At 44.0% G+C, this 21,805-nt stretch overlaps 1 protein-coding gene across 1 annotated transcript in view; it reads right to left on the reverse strand.

The window, feature by feature from the left end:
* The window catches only part of Camkmt (calmodulin-lysine N-methyltransferase), a 399,762-nt gene that overhangs the window by 36,138 nt on the left and 341,819 nt on the right, over positions 1 to 21,805 (reverse strand). The window contains exon 7 of the mRNA XM_057791968.1: positions 17,139 to 17,205. Within this exon, the coding sequence (XP_057647951.1) occupies positions 17,139 to 17,205 (67 nt within the window). The remainder of the gene's footprint in view (positions 1 to 17,138; positions 17,206 to 21,805) is intronic.

Here is a 21,805-nt window from a genome sequence, read left to right on the forward strand (position 1 = left end):
AATGTGAACCCTCCAGCACTGCCTATGGAAACTCAAACCAGTCCTGACTTCGGAAAACAGCTTGGCACATTCCTTAAGAAGTCAAATAGTCTAATCTACAGTAAATTGGGAGTGTGGCGATCATGGGAGGGGGCAGAAGAGGAGAGAGGAGGATGAGAGGGTGGCGAATAAAACATATAGTTCAATAAAACCAATAAAAAAGTAAAATTTTTAAAAAAAGAAGTCAAGGATGCCTCTATATGGTTTATTTGTTTCTCTGATAGGTGTGTACTCCGGAGAGAGCTCCTATCCAAGCTTGTACACAAAACCCTGTCAGAAACTTTATCTGTCTTATGCCAGCAACAAATCCGGGGGTCCGTCAAAGGATGAAGGATACATAAGTCCCACACACAATGGGGTTCAAATGAGGAGTAGAGAGGAAAGAAGAAATTGACAGAGGTGGTTACTGGGGTTCATGTAAGGGATAGCCAGATGCTTGATCATTGGTTTTCTGGTCTAAAGTAAACATGCATTTGTACAAACGGCTTGCTTGGACCAAGCCTCTGAGTTATGGCCACACTCTTCCAGTGATTCTCTTGAAACTAAATTTTTGTTGTCTCTATTTTCCTGTGTCACAATGTCAAAATCTTTCATTCGTTTGAATTTTGCTACAGTTTTACAGCTGGACACATTTGAAAATCCACCTTTATAGAACTTCCTGTGCGTTAGAAAACCCACAAAAGTCAAAGCTGTGGAAGCCTGGTTGGTCTCACCAGGATAAGAGCAGAAAGAGTGTGTGGGGTTCATCGTTAGAGAGCTCTGAGTGTAAGTGCCAGCATCCTCCTACACACCAGAGAGGCCAAGGATGCTCTGAGGTCACTGCCTTTGTCGGTGAAACTGACACAGTGGTTTCAATGCCGTAGGACTGAGCTTTGAAGGAGGAATGGGGAAGTAGCTGAACGGTAGAGAACTTGCCTAATGTTTACCAGGAGGCTCTGAGTCCAACCTCATAGTCTCGAAGCAAAAGAACCCAGCCTCTTAGCAAAAAGCACACGATGAGACAATAGATGATTAGCACACACAAAAGCAACACTTATGAAAAACTTACCATTGAAATGCTCAAAAACATTAATTTTTCTTCCCTTACTCTTGCATTGTCCCTCTTATTCTGTTTGAGTTTAAGGCTGAAACACAAAATGTAGTCAACTTCTAGAAAGAGTACTGCCTTGGGATTCAAAACTCACAGTGAAAGAATTCCACAGAAAGGCTTGCTTGCTTGCTTGCTTGCTTGCTTGCTTGCTTGCTTGCTTGCTTGCTTGCTTGCTTGCTTGCAAGAAACTTCGTGTGGACTGGGCTCACTCTGATTTACATAGCATGGCCATGGGAGAACGTTTTCTTGCTTCCATGATTAATATATTTTTTGTTGTTGTTTTTGTTTGCCTTTGTAGTGAGTGAGTTATGGCCTGATATTTTTGATGCTATAAACAAGGAAGTTCTTGTGGGATGTGGTGGGCATGTGCATTTAACCCCCTTATTAAGGAGGCAGAACCAAGAGGACAACTGCAAATCTGATGCCAGCCTGGGTTGCAGAGTGAGCTGAGGCTAGTCTGGGCTACACACAAGACCTTGTCTTAAATTGAAAAAAACAGTTCCTTGTATATTTGCAAAAGCAGTGCTCTAGCACATTCTTTTCCTAAAAACATGTAAAAAAAACTCTATAATTATGTGCATGTGGGCATATGCACATGAGTGCAGGTGCCTGTGGAGACCAGAGGCATCAGATCCTTAGGAACTAGAGTCACAGATGTTTGTGAGCTGCCTGATGTGAGGTGCTGGGAACTGAACTCAGGTCCTCTGGCAGAGCATATCACAGTTCTTGGTAGTGTCTGCTAATGCAGCATCCTCTGAGCTCCTTCCCAGCAGCGGCAAAGGCAGCAGCATTTTCTTCATGGGCATGATTGACAATCGTCTTCAGAGGACTCTGCAGACCCTTCCTACAGTTTCATCTGCCTCACCTCCCTGCATCTGTGTGGCCACAGCTCGCCCATAGAGAGGACCTGTTCAAGTCATTTGCATGTTCACCTAAACTGCTGAGTTGCCACTATTGTTCTAAGCAATGCCCTATTTACCACTTGCCCCTCCATTCCCCTCCCCTTCTTTATGGACTTTAAGCTGCCATACGGTAAAAGGTCTATAGCAACATCTTTTAGACACTCAGGGAAAACAACATGATCTGAATCTAGAACATGTAAGCAGTCCCAGAACTTTGGTAGAGGCGCTCTGATTGTCGAGAACAGGAGCAAAAATGAGGAACTGTTTTAGAACAACGACCCGACCGCACACAGGGTCTATTTGGAAGATAAGACATTTGAAAGAAGCTGGCTGCAGACAGCTAGAGGATCTGAACTGTGACAACCCCGAGTACTTGGGTGTGTAAGGGGCAGTAACCAGAGGGGAGAACTTGCAGTTAGGACTTGGACAGGGAGAGAGAAGGAGGGAGGACCCATTAGACATTCCAAGGATTGAGAAGCTATAACGGTAGCCATGCCTGGACCTCTCAGGGTGTTCCAGGTGTTATCTTCAGCAGACAGGCTTGCTGAATGCCTGACAGCCAAACCCATCTTTCCCCTCTTCTTCACCTGCCTCTCCTTCGCTACTGTCCTGTGGCCTGGACACTAATCCCTCTCCTTCCCTCTACACCAGCGGTTTCCCAATGGACCAGGTATGAGAATCTTCGCTAACATAGTTTGCCAGATTTCATACCCGGACATTCTAATTGTGTTTCTTTGGGTAGGGTCTATAACTGCGTCTATGACATGTTTCCTGGGGATGCAGATGACCTGGGGAACATGCTTGGAGAAGCTCAAGTGAGGTCATTGCCCCAATGAATGTCCCCTCTCTCTTACGTATATTCAGCCATTCCTTGGCTGAACTGGCTGGCCACACACACTCTTAGCTTCTTCCCTCGACCCAGCTTCCTTCTTCACACAATCTCTGCCTTTCCTTTCGTCACCATCATTTTTGGGAGGACAGACCCCCACTGTTTCACTGCTTGTGATGTTCACCTTACTCACAATAACCATAGAGGCTGCTTTGTGACTGACTCCCCTTATGCACCTACCATAGAAAACCCTCTCCAAAGAAGCCCTTCCTAGCTTTGCTCTCCTTGAATGGAACAACACTCACACCTGGAGCCATGCTTCCTGCTCTCCACTCCCTTTCAGGACCCCCTTACTAGACCCCTAACCACTCCAGAACAGACATTCCCCAAGACTCTGCCTTGGCCACCTTGTTTTAACATTTCAACTCTCAGGCAAGCTCCTACCTCTTGATTTTGATTTCCAAATCTCCCGTGTGACATTTTCCTGTGGTTTGAACTTCTGTCCCTAACCTCTAGCTCTCATCACAAATGAGTTTTACCACCACAGGGGAACTGTTCTCACTCTCCTTACTATCCACACACAGCCGTGTCTCTCTCTGGAAAGGCCCCAGATTTGCTTGTTCAGGCCTGGACTACCCCTTTCTCTCCCCCTGGAATCACTGCAATAGCCTCTAAAACAAAGACAAAAAGGGGAGACTTTTTATTCCGAAATAAAACAGACACACACAGGAAGTAAAGGTATGTCTTTGTTCATTCTGATGAGGCAAACACCCTGTGACCACCACCCAGACCAGCACAACTGCCTGAGGTCTGTCACCTCCCACCATGTGCTTTGTACCCACCCTTCTTTTAGTGGCTGCTCTTATATTTTTGGTTGTAAGCCTAGACTTTAACAATTGAGCCATCTTCCCAGTCCTCTAGTGTCTTCTCTTCCTTCCTTCGTTCCTTCCATCCTGTTGTTTTAATTTTCGAGAAAAAGTCCTGATAACATAACCCAGGCTGGACTCCAACTCACTTTGTAGCCAAAATTGACCTTGAACTTATGATGCCTTATCCACCCAAATGCTTGGATTATATGTAGTCATCTCTTCTGGCTGCATAACGACATTTTACTCCTGTGTATGACTGCCTGCATTGTATGTCCGTGTACCATGTGCATACCCCATGCATGGGGAAGCCAGAAGAGGGCACCGGATTCCCTGAAACTGGTTGTGAGCTGCCCTGTGGGTGTAGGGAATGAAACCTGGTTCTTCTGCAAGAGCGTCAAGTACTCCTAACTGCTGGGTCATCTCTCTGCCCCATATAATGAATTTTCAGCTGATTTGTCTGGTTTTGTTGTTAGCTTTTCTAATTCACCACACTTTTTCTTTTCTATTCCTACCTCTTCAATTATTTTCTTATTGATTTTATACCTTTTATTCAGATTTCAACTGCTTTTCTTCCCTTGCCTTTTACCTGCAAAAGCATAGCTCAGTGGCTGCCTCCTCCATAAAGCACCCCTCCCCCCACACAATGTGATCTCTTTATACTCAGACTTCCATCTTGAGAGCTGGTCTGTTATAGGTCCAAGTATCTCGAGTTTTACAAAGATAGAAACTTAGCCTTACTCATCTTCATATCCCATAGGAGGCCAAAGGGACGATGGAAGGCACTCACTTGTATTTCTTTGCATTGAACTGAATAAACAAGTCGGTCTGAAAATGTTATTCTTTATCAAAATTGCTTCCATATTGTGGTAGTTTGAATGAGAATGGTCCCCAAGACCTCTCTCGCTCTGCTTGCTGCCTGCAGATCAGAAGTTCTCAACTACTACTCCAATGCCAAACCTGTCTGCTTCCAGCCATGATGACCACGGACCAACCCTCTAAAACTGTAAGAAATTGCCCAAGTAAATGCTTTCTTTTGTAAGAGTTGCCTTGCTCATGATGTCTCTTCACAACAATAGAACAATAACTAAGACATATACCAATATTTAAAGAATGTTTGTGAAACAGCACTCTTTCTCCCTCCTCCTCTTTATACACACACACACACACACACACACACATACACACACACAGCAAGCCAATGCTATAAAAGAAAGATAAGCAATATTTTTGGATTTCCATTTTCTCTCTTAGTATATTCCATTAGTATTTCTTTACCACAATAGTGTTAGCAGTTGAGACAATAAGGCAGGAGACAGTAATTCGCTCTTGTAGACTGTCATTTGTAACAAGGGATGTTTGTCATCCCCATTCCCTCAGTACTAATAATATAACCTTTAGTCACTATGACAACAAAACAAAAATGTCTCATAAACAGGGTACAGAGGTAGACATCTGGTAGACCTACCAGATGTTTGGGAACATCTGCTGGGTTATTCGATGTCCTTTTATGCCTCTGATGTGTACTTTTTATTAAATTATACCAACTTAGGTGTTTTCCTGTGTTCACTGTGGGGAGCATGAGCCTCAAGCCAAACGTCCTAGGGACAAGCAGAGGACAGCCACAGATTTGCCTTTGTGTTTTCAGTTTACTAATCTGAGCAATAATTAGGGATAAAAATGGGCTTGTCCAAGTATGACCTGTGCTCCAGATACATGAGCATCAACTGAGCACCTTGTTTAGATGTCAGATTCATGAGTCTGGACTCTATGGAATTGTTCAGAGAAGTTTATATGAGGCCTGGGAATCTGCACTTTAAAAAATAAATGCCCTGAAGAAATTCCAAGAGCATGGGTCATGGACCACTTTGGAAAGCACTGTCCCAGAAGGCCTCTAGCTGTACAACTTTAGATTTAGAGTGCTCTTTAGCTATAAGTCTTGGCTTTAGTTCCAAGCATCGGCTTTATTTCCAAAGGGGAATTTTAAAGAACATATCACTTCATGGAAGTAAAAGCGGAGCAAAAGACAGAGCTGACTTTTGAGTTCTAGGGATCAAACCCAGGACCACACATACACTACTCACTCCGCGATCAAGGGGCACCGCCCAGCTTCCAGACTTTATTGAGAAACAATTCCCTTAGCCAAAGAGAAGAAGCAGTATCATAGAATATTAAAGCAGGGTGTCATGTAAACAAATTCCTTGAGAGATAACCAGTTTGTTATTTTTTCTCATGATATGAAATTAACGTTTATTTGTAGACAAGGAATAAGGCTTGGGGAAAGGGGAAAGGAAAGTAAATTAGGTCTTGATGAGATTTCTACTATCTAAAGAGACAAAATCACAGACAACAGAGACCTGCCTGTAAATCAGGTCTCAATTCTAAAGATATATTCACAAAGTATCTGACATCTATGACTTTCAGGAGAATCCAGCAGATGGTGTGCACGCATGTATGTGTATATGTGATTGATGAGTAGCGCATGCTCATGTGTGTAGAAGCCAGAGGACAACTTCAGGGTTGTTTGTTTGTCTGTTTGGTTGGTTGGTTTGATTTGGTTTTTGAGACAGGGTCTTTCACTATCCTGGAACGAGGTAGCCTAGGCTGGCTAGCCAGTGAGTCCCAGAGATCTGCCTGTCTCTGCCTCTAAAGTGTTGGGATTATGAGTGTTTATGTGAGTTCTGGAGACCAAATCCATGTCCTGGTGTTCAGAAGGTCAACGGTTTTGAAATGAGCCACTCCCCCTGCCTGAAACTAGCTTTAATAAAGGAAAGCCTTCAAAGCAGCGGAGCCCTGCAGAATGTAACAAGCTCAGAGAGAACCTTCGAAGACTCCTCAGTTCCCAGGAGAGTTTCCAGAGCAGCAGCAGGGCTGTCTGTAGCTCAGGGTGTGTAGCCCAGGAACTGCTATGGATGACCCTGGTTCCAAAGTTTGGGATCTTGTTCCATCTCAATGTTTTAGTAACTCTAGACTGATTTCAGACCCCATCCCAGCTGTGTTTGCCTGGAATTTAACTGAAAAAAAAACCCACCTCATTTCAGTACAAAAGAGAGACCGCCTCGACTTTTCTACCTTTCAAACCCCAGTGTTGGTGACCAGTACATTCTACGGTAACTAAAGAAGCCAGATCGTGGGATAGAAGGTATTAATGAGTTAGTTATATTTTCTATCTCAAACATCTACAATTCCATGCATATGACAACTAGTAAGCAAGTGACAACAAAATGCTCCAAGTAATGAATTGGAAATTACAAGCATTGCCATTTGCTAGAGCAAATGATTGGAATTTGATGTTTTAATTTTTTTCATATTTATAATGTTCATTGACATAGTTTTATTGTTATAGGAATTTTGTTATTTCCTGACACCGTAACTCACACTATCAACTACAAAGTGATAGATTAAAGGGTGTTCTGATCTAGAACTGTGGAAACGCAGTGGGTAAATAATACCCCAATTCAAAGGTTGGAGCATGCTCAGTGGTGAACTGTTGGAGACTTTCCATTACACTCAGTGGTCATCACGGAGGCTGTCTTCACCAAATTAAATTATACAAGAGAAAAAGAGCCAGAAAACTGAACGGGTCCATTACTAGACGATGATGCCTGTGCCAATCTGGAAGACGACAAAAGAGGTGCTGAAAACTGATTAGAAGTAACAAGAACTCCTCAACACTGAACAGGCACCACACGGAACCCTATAACTACTATGTCTATATATGAAAATGAGTATAACTAGTTAGGAAATACAATGCTGAGTGAAACAAAGCTCTACATAAGCTGGGTGTAGTGACGCACACTTAGCCTCCCAGCACCTGGGAGATGCAGGCAAAGCATTGGAAGTTAAAGGGCATCACTGGCTATGTAGTGAATTCAAGAGCTATACGAGGATCTGTCTTAAATGAATAAATAAAAAAGAAGGAAGAAAGGAAGGAAGGAAGGAAGGGAGGGAGGGAGGGAGGGAGAAAAGAAATGAGGAAGGAAAATACAATACCATACAATGAAGCAGAGATTCTATTTAAAAACCCAACAAAAGTTTCCAGAAATAAATGAGCATGCAAAATGAACATGCCAGTAAAACATCTTAGAAGAAAGCACCTCATTCTTGAACAGGAAGACTCAGAGTTTTATAAAATGTCAAGGCTTAGGGAATTGGTTTATAAATTTTTCCAATCACAATAAAAATGCCAATATCATAAAATTGCCCACAAAATTTCTGAAAATTCTGAAAAGGAAGAATAAAATCAAGGGACTTGTCTTACTAGATAAGGAAATACACGACTAGATTACAGTAAGTCAGGCAGAATTCACTCCTGAAAATGTGGCTCACAGATACACACGTAGTGGTTGCAGCTGTGCCCCACAGATACACATGTGGGGGATGCAGCTGTGCCCCACAGATACACACATGGTAAATGCAGCTGTGTCCCACAGATACACATGTGGGGGATGCAGCTGTGCCCCACAGATACCACGTGGTGAATGCAGCTGTGTCCCACAGATACACATGTGGGGGATGCAGCTGTGTCCCACAGATACACATCTGGGGATGCAGCTGTGCCCCACTCCAGCATCATTTGTAAGGAGCAAAACTCTGTGCACTGATGTCCATTGTTTTTTTTTTTTTTAAAGATTTATTTATTTATTATGTATACAACATTCTGCCTTGATGTATGCCCGCACACCAGAAGGGGGCGCCAGATCTCATTACAGATGGTTGTGAGCCACCATGTGGTTGCTGGGAATTGAACTCAGGACCTCTGGAAGAGCAGCCAGTGCTCTTAACCTCTGAGCCATCTCTCCAGCCCCCTGATGTCCATTGTTAATGGTGAGATTTAGGTTCATGTTTCACAACAGACTAATAAAGTCATTTTCAAGTGTCTTGAAGGTGGTTTATTATTTATTTTTATTTTATCTGCACTGGTGTTTTGTCATGATTGTAGGATCCCATGGAACTGGAATTACAAACAGTTATGAGCTGCCATGTAGGTGCTGGGAATTGAACCCAGGTCCTCTGGAAGAGCAGTCTTAACCACTGAGCCATCTCTCCAGTCCCGGTTTCTTTCCTTTTAAAGTGAACTCCTTTGAAAATGAAGACATTCAGTCGGGTGATGGTGGCACACGCCTTTAATCCCAGCACTCGGGAGGCAGAGGCAGGCGGATCTCTGTGAGGTCGAGACCAGCCTGGTCTACAGAGCTAGTTCCAGGACAGGCTCCAAAGTCACAGAGAAACCCTGTCTCGAAAAACCAAAAAAAAAAAAAAAAAAAAAAAAAAGAAAGAAAAAGAAAATGAAGACATTTTCACTGACATGTGTTTATCCCGTGTGACTAGAAAGGTGTGTGTACATGAGGAAGCCACAGGACAACCTGGTTGTCATTCCTCAAGTGCTCTTTGCCTTGTGTCGTGAGACAAAGTCACTCACATGGAGCGCACAGATGTGATTAGGGCTGGTTGGCTGGTGAGTCTCAGAGACCTTCCTGCCTCTGCTTCCCCGGTGCTGGGATTATAAGAACACATCTTCATGCCCAGCCCTTTCCACATGGGTTCCGGGGATCAAATTCAGCCCCCCATGCTTATTAGCCAAATACTTTATCAATTGAACTATGGTCACAGGGCTTGACATATTATTTCTATAATACTGAATTTTGGAAATGAAGAAAGGTTGTCTCTTCAAACCAGAAGACACTTCCTCAGGGAACGGAAGAGTTCTTGGTATGAGACTTTGACCTTAGTGAAAGGCAGTGCACAGAAAGCTCAAAGAATCACGGCAATATTATCCCGGAAGAAAAGGCCCGGCCTTCTAATTTTCTGCAGTTTAGGAGTGCCCCTAAAAAACACTGTCTCCAAATGTTAAAGTCTGGCTCCTTTTCATTAAAAAAAAGTACTGCATTAAAATACACTGGCTAACATTCTTGGGGGATGCTTTTGCCAAGGTAAAACTGAAGAGGAAGGACCAGGGCTCTTTTGCAAACTTGGCAAACCGATCAACGTGCTAACTGAGCAGAAGCAACTGCACACAGTAATTTCCTTTTCTTGTATGCCGGGCCGCAAAGGAAGGGACAGGAGCATAACATTTCTAGAATTCTCTGCACCTCTCAAGATTCTGTCGCCCTAGTTTTAGCCAAACCCCATAACAGGTATATTTTATCAGAAAATTTCCTAAAGAGCCCTCAGCTGTTTTATCTCAGTTACCTTCTCCTAACCTTCCTCTTCAACCTGACAGAGAGCAGATAAATGCCTACTCACGTTGTCAGTTTGTCTACAGACACAGTGGACGCCCGCCTGAGAAGCCATCCTGAAATGGAAGTCACTATCTGATGTAGAAGCTGCCATCTGGCTCTCTGGAGCTTGACTTTTCTTCCGCTAAAAACTGTTCGGATCCACGTCTTTCAAATACAAACTCTACACACTCGCACACTCTGGGGACCACAGACACTAATTGCTTCATGGAATGAAAAGAAAACCACACTAAACAGAGTCCTTGTCTTCAAGAAAAATCAGCTGCCTCCCTCCCTAGAATGTCAACTCCAAGAAGGCACGGGCTTCCTGGGTTCTGTTCCCCACTGTGTCGCTAGCACTTAGACCATCATTTGAAAAACAGAAAGTGATCAAAATCCCTGTCAGCAAAGGAACAGACCGATAAGCATGGAACTAGCTAGCCAGCACACCAGCGCTAACAGTCTGGGCTTCATTCCACTGAGGTATGAGTTTGAGACCAACAGCAGCTAAAAGAAGGAATAAGTGGGATGAAGCAGAAGGAACTGAGCCACTAAGGAAACTTGATTTTGAAGGACAAGTAGGGGATGAGATTGACAAAGACCTGAGATTAGAACGACAAAGCCAGCTAAGAACGAAAAAATGCTATGGCCAGGGTGGTGTCCTCTCAAGTCTGTGTGCTAAGGTTTGGTCCCCACCATGGTAAAGATGGTGGGGACTGTAGAAGTAGGTCCAGCGGGAGGCCTTAGGTCATTGGGGGCACACCTTTGAAGCAGAGTGTGGAATCCTAGATCTCCCTCTTTTTCTTCTTCCTGACCACGAGGTGAGCAGCATGTGCCACCATATGCTTCCCGCCATTGTCATCTGTCTCAGTTCTCAAGGACCCAAAGCAAAGTAATAGCTTAGTATTGGACGGACCCGCCAGAAAGGTAAACCGAGGAAAAACCCTTTTCTCTGTCTAAGTTAAATATCTTAGGTCTTCTGACAGAATGCAAACCCAGGCGGGGTCAGTGAGTGAAGGAGAAGGCAGAGGCTGGGAAGAGTGTGGGGGATGAGGAGAGTCAAGGGCAGAGGCTTGGAAAAGCTAACAACTGGATCCTAATTTAACCTCTAACAGAAACAGACTAAAAGGTAGCCACGCATCTTGGACAGTAACAGCAATGGGACCACTGATTGGCCCTGGTGTCCCCCACCCCTGCACAGGTTAAAACAAACAAACAAACAAACAAACAAACAAACAAAAAGAGAACTTCCAAAACTCCTAAAAACAAGTTGGAGAGTTTACAAGTACATGTGGTTTCACGAAGAATAACAAAAGCCACCACTTAAATTCAGTGACAACTTCCAAACAAGTACAAATGGCTGCTTTCCTTAAGTGAAATTTACACCATGGCAGGGCTAGGTTAATATTTTGAAAGCATCGCTGTTACCTGATGCTGACCGGAGAATGGTGCTATTCACCGGTTCTGGAAGACCCAGAAGCACACAGACGTCAAAAGCTCCAAGTGGTTCTTTGTTCGAGTCACGGTTTTGAAGACAGCTCCAGATAAACCCAACAATTGAGCTGCTGTAAATAGCCTTGCTCTTTCATAAATTCCTCACTATACTTAGACGGCAGTTCCTTTGTTCACACACTACTCCCCGACTGCTCCGTATTTAGATCCCCAAAGGCACGCCTTGGACTCACTGGATAAATGAATGAACGCCGCATGGATGGATGAAGAGGAGAGCTATCAGATGGTTGTGGATCCTGGAGATGAGACGGAGAGAATGTTTCGTGTCTGTGGATCCCTGATGGCCAGCATTAATGGTTCGCACCTTCGCAAGCATGCCTTTCGTATTGAACACAGTGTGGCTGGATTGAAATGTATCAGAGGAAGCGAGATGGTTCTCCACTCCCACCCCCTCCCAGACAGGGTCTCACTATGGAGCCCTGGCTGTCCTGACATTCACTCTGTAGACCAGGCTGACTTCACACTCAGAGATCCGCCTGCCTCTGTCTTCCGAGTGTTGGGATTAAAGGTGTGCACCACCATCGCCAGATTTAACAGTGTTCTTAAAAAAAAGGGGGGGGGGTGACGGGCATGGTGGTGTACACCTTTGATCCCAGCACTTGGGAGGTAGAGGTAGGCAGATCTTTATGAGTTTAAGCCCAGCCTGGTCTACAACGTGAGTTCCAGGATAGCCAGGACTACATAGTGAGACCCTGTTTCAAAAACAAACAAAAGTTCCAGTAGGCAAGAAAGGAGGTGTCATGACAGCAGGCCCGATTCACTAGGAGCTTAGATGAAACACTTGTCCCAGCCCTCATTTGCAAAAGGTCCCTGCCAATAGACACCAATAATGTGTTTATATGATCATTATGAGTCTGTTAAGCAGTGGTTCTCAACCTGTGGGTCGCGACCCCTTTGTGAGAATGGAATGACCTTTTTCACAAGGGTCGCTTATCAGATATCCTGCATATCAGATATTTACATTACAACTCATTTTTATTTTGCTTCATTTTTTTTTGGAGACAGGCTTTCTCTGTGTTCTGCAGGCTGGTCTTGATTTCAGAGAGATCCAACTGCCTCTGCCTCCCAAGTGCTGGGATCAAAGGCATGCACCACCACCACCAGGCTATATTACAATTCATAACAGTTGCAAAATTACAGCTATGAAGATGTAACAAAATAATTTTCTGGTTGGGGGTCAGCACAACATGAGGAACTGTATTAAAGGGTTGCAGCATTAGGAAGGTTGAGAACCACTGCGCTAGAGTAAGATATAATGAATTCATCCCCCTAAGGAGGGGCCTCAGAATCCATATGGCCCCCGTCTGCCCTGTGTAAGAGGCAAGAGGAGGTCAGGGGCAGGAGGATGACTGACAGTCACTGTGCTGGTCATCTCTCTGAGACTACTGTAAAGAAGAAGGAAGGTTGATAGTTTGGTCGGCTTCAGTCCATGGTCTGTTGGCCACTGCTTTTTGAAGCTACGGTGAGGCGTTCATTCTATAGATGCTGGAGTGAGGGGCAGAGGAAGGAACTCATCAGGAAGTGAGAGGGGTAGGGCAGATCGGAATCCTAATATCCCCTCTAAGAGCATAGCTCCAAAGACTGAATTTCTTGGCACACCTCTTGAAGGTTCCAACGGCCTCCAAGTCGCACCCCAGACTGGAGCCCAAGCCTTTATCAGACATGCTGCTGAGGGACACTTATTCAAACGACAGCCTTTGCTAAGGACACTGAGTGGGGGAATCGAAGCATGGGGCTCCAGTCATATTTCTGGGCAGCATCTCATTCCTTTCGAAAAGCCCCGTAGGCTCACAGCTCTCAGCTCACGACTTCCCTTTCTGCTTTTACATCTTCTGTGCAAATGAAGTCACAGGAGACGTTCGGCTGTTACAAACTTCACGTCAAGCTTTGAAGTGCTCTTTAATAGCAGAAATATTTGGCTCACGTGTGAGCTTTGCAGCTACGGTAAATACCTCTTAGCTATCTGTCGCTACTGTTATTCCACACCTCCAATTTGAAGGAGAAATCCTGCATATGCATCGAGGCACTAGAAAAGAATACTGAACTGTATCTGAGCTCTTTTGTGAATGGCTCCCTTTAATTTCTTCTCTCATGGAACTAATACTGTCACCGCATTGTACTGGTTATGGGTGGGGAAGCAGTGGGCAGAGAGAGGAATGCTCATAGCTGTGTTACTAGCTGGTGACTTGGCTTCCTTAGCTGCCGGAGGGCAAGTGACCGGTCAAGCAGCTCCTTACTATAAGATCACATTTATTGAGTCGTTCACCTGACCTCCCTAAACCTCCCCCCACCCCGTGTGTGTGTGTGTGTGTGTGTTGGGATGTGTATATGAATTATGTGTGTTGGGGGTGTGTATGAGGTGTGTGTGTTGGGTGCATTTGTATGAGTGTGTATTAGCTGTGTGTGTATATGAGTGTATGTGTTGGGGGAGTGTGTATGAGTGTGTGTGTGCTGGGGGTGTATAAGTATGTGTGTGTTGGGGTGTGTGTATGACTGTGTGTGTGTGTTGGGGGATGTATAAGTGTGTGTGTATTGGGGGTGTGTACGAGTGTTTGTGTGTGTTGAGGGTATAAGTATGAGTGTATGTGTATTGGGGGTGTGTTTGAATGTGTCTGTGTGTTGGGGTGTGTATGAGTGTGTGTGTGGGTGTGTGTTTGTGGATGTGTATGAGCGTATGCACCTAAAGGCTACAGGTCAATGTTGGGTATCTTTCTCAATCAATTATCGATCTTATTTTATGAGCTAGAATCACCTACTGAATCCGGAGCTCACCTGATTGGCTAGACTGGCTAGCCATCAAGACCCAAGGGCATTCCTGTCTTCACTTCCCCAGTGCTAGGATTACAGGCACACACCACAGAACCATTTTTGATTGTTTTAACATGGGTGCTGGGGATTTGAACTCAGGTCCTAAAGCTTGGACGACAAGCCGTTGACCAACTAACTGAGCCATCTCCCAGCCCTGCCCTGCTTCTAAAGTATCTTTACTTTAGAAGACTTCGGATAAAAATGCTGGAGTGAGACGGAGAACAAGGAAAGATATATTCTGATTGAGGGAGCCGTTATGGGGCTATTAAGAAATCTGTCACTAGAGAAATTCCCAGGAATCCATGAGGCTGACCCCAGCTAAGACCCTAAGCAATAGAGGAGAGGGTGCCTGAACTGGCCTTGCCCTGTGGTCAGATTGATGACTATCTTAAATATTATCATAGACCCTCCATCCAGCAACTGATGCAAGCAGAGGCAGAGAACCACAGCAGAGTATTGGGCTGAGCTCCCAGAGTCCAGTGGTAGAGAGGAAGGAATGAAAATACAAGCAAAGAGGTCAAGACCATGATGGGGACACCCACTGAAACAGCTTGCCTGAGCTAATGGGAGCCTTCCAACTCTGGTCTGACAGCGAGGGAACCAGCGTAGGACCGAACTAGGCCCCCTGAATGTGGGTGACAGTTGTATGGCTGGGGCAGACTGTAGGGCCACTGGCAGTGAGACCAGGATTTATCCCTACTGTTTATTCTGGCTTTTTGGAACCCCTTCCCTCTGGAGGGACACCTTGTTCAGCCTAGATATAGAGAGGGAGGGCCTTGGTCCTGCCTCAAAGCAATGTGCTAGACTTTGTTGACTCCCCATGGGAAGCCTTACCCTCTTTGAGGAGAGGATAGGGATGGGGTGGGGGTTGGAGGGAAGGTAGAGGGAGCAGGAGGAGGGGAGGGGGTGTGAAATGGATTTGGCAATTAAAATGAGAAAAGATAGGTTTCTTTAAAAATAAATTTTAAAAAATTCTCTAAGTTTTTACAGAAGGGGAAACTAACCACAATTAGTCCATGATAAAAGCAGAAGAGGAAAACAAAACACAACAAACACCTCTCCCCTCCTCCCCAAAAACCAAAGAGCAAACACGCTTCTCATTAGGGAATCCTGTTTGATTATTGAAAAGCAATCTCTATGTCTTCGTGTCCTGCCATGTATCAGAAGATTACATTTAGAAATGGCATTTTTTTTGAGGGCAGGCACATTTGACTAAAGGCCAGGCACTAAGCATTTGGGAGCTGCCCTGTGCCAAACAGCAACATTTTACTTCTGTACGTAACTTAATAATTTTATGAAGAGAAAACAGAAAATTCTATTGCACGTCCCAAGTTAAACACTTGACATTTCATTCTTTAAAATGAAACATTTTAGAAGTCTAGATATGTTTATTAATTAGTGATTATTAACACTCAGTAAACAACATTATGTCTTGTAAAAACACAATCTCACAGCACAGCGTGAAGCTGAAGTCTATTATTCCCTGATTCCATATGCTGAAATACACTCAAATGGTCACAAATGACCTTAAGCATTAAATAAATGTAAATGAGAACAACATAGAAAATGCACTTTTGATTGATAACTAAAAGACCAGGTTGAGAAGCATGTCCCCAAATGAAGTCTTTTCCAGAAGGAGATGGCTGTGTGAACCATAGAAGCAGGGCTTGGCTAAGTCTCCCTCCCGAGTGCTCAGATCACATACATATGCCATCGTGCCCAGAGGCACTTTGGTTTTTATCCATTGTGTCTGTTCATTCAACTGTTTTTCTCAAACTACACAGTCAGGGTATGCAAGTGTCCTCGATATAGAGAAAACCTAAAACACTAAGGGATGCCAAAGTAATAGTGAAAGATGAAATAATTCCAGACGGAACTGTTACTGTAACGAGATCTGTAGTTAAATACACAAAGGGATACAGATACAGCCATTTCATGCATACTAATGGATGGCATTCTCCTTCTAGGTCAGCTGGCCACAGGGTGGGGCATCACACAACATGCAGTGGTTCTGCCTGGGGAAGCAGTTCTCCTACTCTGGAGAAGAATGGACAGAATCAAAGGGACAGGACCCCTGGACTGGTAAAACCATCAATAGATCAAGGTGTCTTAGGTGCCGCACTATTGATGGCCTAGGCCAGAAGCTTCTGTGCTTTGAAAGCTGACTATGAGTGATCTCCACCATGAAACATCAGGACCAGCAGAAACCAGTAGCAACATTGTCCACTCTGACCCCAAGTCATGACAAAAATAATTATTTAAAACAAAAATTCCCAGGGACTGCCAGAATCCTCTAGGGGTGCAAGACTGTCCATACAGAGGGTCACTGGAATAAAGGCACTGAAGAAGGCCTCAAGCTGGGCTTTTCTCAACCTCACTCTGCATAATCTTAGCCAGAAAGTGGGCCGGAGAGGTGGCTCAGTGGTTAGGAGCACTGGCTGCTCTTCCAGAGGACCCAGGTTCTGTTCCCAGTACCCACATGGCAGCTCACTCCTGTTTGAAACTCCAGTTCCAGGGGATCTGATACCCTCACACAGACATTCATTCAGGTAAAACACCAATGCACATAAAAAATAAGATGAAAACAAAACAGAACAAACCTCTCCCGAGCCACAAAGTGACCCTAACTCAGCGAATAATACATTATTTGAGTGTTCTCTACTATATGTAGTTTTGGTATTCAGCTACTGAATGGAGTGTCTGCCTGCCTGAGGGGAGTGTCACAGGACACACGTGCAGTGCTCAGAACGGTGCCTGACACACAGTAAGTGCTCAGCTAACATTATCTGTTATTACTGTATTAATCCATAGCATCAAGAAAGCAGTTTCAGCTGAGATGTTTCAAATCAGACAGGAGGCAGAAGGATATCTTACCGGCTTGACACTTTCTGAGCCTTAAACACGCCCGTCTTCCGATTGCTTGTGATGATGCTGTCCACATCTACAGGGCACAGTTAAGGAAACTTTTGCAGTGGCTATCAACTGACTGAGAAAGAACCTGAAATACACTGGCTTCTTACCACAATGGGATCAACGCAGAAAAAAGAAGGGAGCGGTCGACGCTGTAGCGTGAAATGCCAACTTACCACTGGCAAGATCTTTTCATACACCAGCTTGCAATTTTACTGCCCATGGAAGGAGCATCTAGGTAGCATCATGGCAGGACCCAGAGGGTATAAGCTGGAGGGCACAGCTGTGGAACGTGAGCTGCTACATCACTTCCCCAGGGCAATCAGGCATCCAAAGACAGATGTCCTTCAGTCAGTGAGGAGAGCAATGGCTTTCCGAATTGAAGTGGTTCCAATCTCCTAACCACCTGTAGGGGAGGGGAGATGAGCAGCAGGGGCAGTGTTGGAAGGAGGAAAAGAGAGGTGGAGAAAACCTTGGAGCATCTTTGGGAGAAGATGCAGCACCGGTGAAGAAAGGGATCCTAGTGAAGCGTCCCTTGAAGAACTACTTTGGCCTCTGGCCATGTGCTGGCGAAGAAGACTCATGCAGAAGAGCCACGTTTATATTAGAGAAACTTTGCATGACATCCAAAGACCCTTGGGAAAATCACATCTGGTTCAACATCAGGAAAAGCTGGACTTCAGATCTACAATGGGCACATGTGTATTTGTGAGCACTGCTATTTCTCTCTTTGCTCTGGCCTGACAAAGCCTTCTGAATATACTAACTCTGACACCCAGACACTCCCGCGGACTTATTTTCTGTGCTGACCTCTGTCCCTGGCTTCCCCTGGTTTCCTAACTTCTGAATACCCCCACCTTCTCATGTATTTGACCTGACACATTTCCTCTAAGACGCCTCGCAATCCCTCTTCTGGAGGAAGGCAAGTTTAAATAAACAAGAACTCAAAGAATTCTAGTGAAGGCTGCAAGCTGAACAAAATTGGGCCCATGGGGAGGACACCAGGCAGACAGCGATGTTCCCCTATTGCTCGGAAAAACAGATTTCCTGAATGTTCAAAGCAAACGCTGGCCAAGATCTCCCTGCCAGAACAGAACCGCAGGATTCTTAAACCCAAAGCTCTGCTTGAACCACCAGGCACACCCATTCTTCTCAGAGTGAATAAGCAGGTACTGTGTGATAGGGAGGAAAAATCAATTAGGTCCCCTAATGACGGGCTTTGTGGAGATTTACAAAAGTGCCATAATGCAGACTTTTTTTTCCCCTGGGTGAACTTTCCTGTATGCAAATTAAATACCGTTAAATTACATTCATTAAAAAATAAAGGAGACTAATTTGCCTACTTGTTTTGATGAACTAAAATGACACATCGGCCTACAGCTTCTGTCTATTTCAGGAGCGTTCTAGATGGAATAGCTTGCAGGAAAGGATGCCTGACATCTTCCTTCTGAGGAGCACAAAATTAGTAGAGTCAACTGACAACTGTTTTTTATTAAGTCTCCTCCCCTAGCCACACCCTATTCTGCGTTTCCATGGCACCCAACTGCCTGCCATTCTGTGCAGGCACACCTGTAGTGTCCCATGAGTGCATGACTAATCTGTCAAGCAAAACATATTATTTTGTTAGTGGAGGTAATACTTTTTTATAAAATAGTCTCAGGGAAGCTAAATTATATAACTCGGAAAACCTATTAATAATTTTTAGTAAACATCTTAACACTATATACTTTATACAATTGAGAAACCTGTGACCCTGGGTGGTCAGGCTGGAGCGAGCGTGGTTATTTAAGTTCCAAGAAGTTATTTTACTTAAAGGAAAATTTCACAGTGGTATTTAGGCTGCTTTATTTTTAGAACAGGGCAGAAAATATATTTTGAGGTTTAGAAGGGCTTTTAAAAATATATCAAGAGAATCACAAGAGAAAAGACGGCAGTGCTGTGTTAAAACATTACCTTAAGAGATAAACTCTGATATTCTCCCTTCCTCCCCCCATAGGTCAGATTTTGATGGTCTTTCTGGATGGCACTGTGTCCAATAATAGATTTTATCAACTCCCTGTGTCACCTCGGGGTAATAAAGGAAATCCAATCAAACTGAGTCAATATGACCAGGATAATGTTCAACACAACAGACCCGGTCGTGCTCTGTGATCTGCATCCACTTTCCAGAAGGTCTCAGTGGAAGGGGCTGGCTGCCAGGGAAGCCTTCCTGTGGTTTCTGGATGAGATGGGACAGGGGGAGCTGTCTCAGTCCCCTTGTCAAGGCAACTTGCTTGTGGCTCAACAGGAGCCAGATTTCTACATCTAGTTTCCTTCTTGAATGCTCCTGAAATGCCAGGAGTGATGCTTCATTTCAATTATCAGTTTATTTTTATTCTTAAAATATATACTCATATAAAATACCAACAAAAGCCTTTTAAGTCAATTGTATATATTATAGGTATATAAAATACGAGTGTCACTGTGTAACCGGTAATTGTATGTATCAATTGTATATACATTGGGAATCAGCTTATTATTTTTTAAATTATTTATTTTATGTGTATGGGTGTTTTGTTTACATGTATGTATATGTACCATGTGTGTGCCTAATGTCTTTGGAGACCAAAAGAGGGCATCAGGTCTCCTGAGATGGGAGTTACAGACAGCGGGGAGCCATCATGTGGGTGCCGGGAATTGATTTCAGATCCTCTGAAGATCACCCATGAGCTATGTGTCCAGCCCCAGTATTGTTCTGTAGAAAAAGATTTCATTTTAAATTATGTATCATGTGTGTCTCTGTGTGGGCATGTGGATGTGTATGTGTGTCCTGCAGAGACCAGAGGTGTCGAATCACCCAGGAGCTAGGAACCAATCTGGAGTCCCCTGGAAAAGCAGTAGACACCCCTAACTACTGAGACATCTCTGTGGCCCAGTATTGTTCTTTGAACCAAAAAATATTTAAAAAGTAACACTGTGATTCACGAGGCTTTGTCTTTTGGTTTATATTATCTTTGATTTCATTGGGGAATTAAAAGGGAGGGAAGAACACTAAGATTATAACATAAATCCTATTTTTTAGCTATTTTTCTTTCTTTAAGATTTTATTTTTATGTGCATTGGTATACACATTGTCAGTGAGAAGGTGCCAGATTCACTGGAACTGAAGTTACAGACAGTTGCGAGCTGCCATGTGGGTGCTGGGAACTGCTCGTCCTCTGGAAGAGCAGCCAGTGCTCTTAGCCTCTCCGCCATCTCTCCAGCCTGACGAAAATTCCATTCATTTTGATCTAAATGACTTTTTGAATGTTCAAAAGCAGCAATTTTTTTTTTCTGATTTACAGCTACATACTACTCTTTTTTTGTTCTGTTTTGTTTTTTGAGACAGGGTTATTCTCTGTAGCCCTAGCTGTCCTAGAACTTGCTCCATAGACTAGGCTGATCAAACTCAAAGATCTGCCTGCCTCTGTCTTCTGAGTGCTGGGATTAAAGGCGTGCGCCACCACAGCCTGGCTCTGCACTACTCTTTTCTTTTTTTTTTTTTTTTTTTTTTTGGTTTTTTTTCGAGACAGGGTTTCTCTGTGGTTTTTTGGAGCCTGTCCTGGAACTAGCTCTTGTAGACCAGGCTGGTCTCGAACTCACAGAGATCCGCCTGCCTCTGCCTCCCAAGTGCTGGGATTTAAATCTGTTCCTTACTCCAACAAATCGAAAGCAGACACCAAGTCTGCTAGCAATGACACCTTGCCGCTTATTACATTTATGCATGACAGACCTCCCCCCTCCCACATCATCAGGTGCTGAGAAAATACAAGACAACACTCATCCAAGTATTCTTACCTGTGGTGAACCAGAGTCATTTAGAGGGCTGGCAACAGGTCGTGCAATAAGAACAAAGCTGGTTTCTTCTTGAAACTTACTGCTGTGTGACTATGGGTCTAATGTCTCTGAGCTCCAAAACTAAATAGGAACAGTGCTATCTATTTTATAGATATCATAAATGGTATCTAGATATATAAAATATATCTCTATATAAATGGTATATACAGATATATATCTATATAAACTATATATAAATGATACATAGATAGAAGATATATCTATTTTATAGATAAATTTTAGTAAGTCTATCTTATAGGCTTATGGGGTCTCCCATAGGATAGGTTCAAGACATAGTGGGTGTATAACTCATGCCAAGTTTATCATTTTTTGAATAATCCAACCCAAAACATTTGGTGGAATAAAAAGGCTAGTGGTTGCACCCATTTTAGCTTCACATTGAGTCTCTCCTCCGGAGGCTCAGAGTTAATTATGTGACTATTTACCTTAGATCTGAAAGAAGTGGAGGCATCAACCAACTTTTGCCCTGCACCCTTTCTATGTGGCACCATGTTCTCAACATGGCAAAAGCTGTGTCCCTAGTGTGTGGGGACTTACTGTCTTACTCACCATTCGAAAGGCTAGGCTGTGGCTTAAGGCTGGAGTGATTGCCTCCTGTGCTGGAGGCCCCAGCAGGCAGCCTGGGGAGGAGAAGGGAGATGCCATCTGACCACAGCACAGTGAGGCTCACAGGGCTCACGTGTGCCACACAGAAGATGGAAGGTTGGCGTCACAGGACGATGGCCTGGGATTTGCAAGTTCTCTGCCAGCCCCAG

The sequence above is a fragment of the Chionomys nivalis genome, chromosome 1 (assembly GCF_950005125.1).
Source record: "Chionomys nivalis chromosome 1, mChiNiv1.1, whole genome shotgun sequence".
Lineage (NCBI taxonomy): Eukaryota > Metazoa > Chordata > Mammalia > Rodentia > Cricetidae > Chionomys > Chionomys nivalis.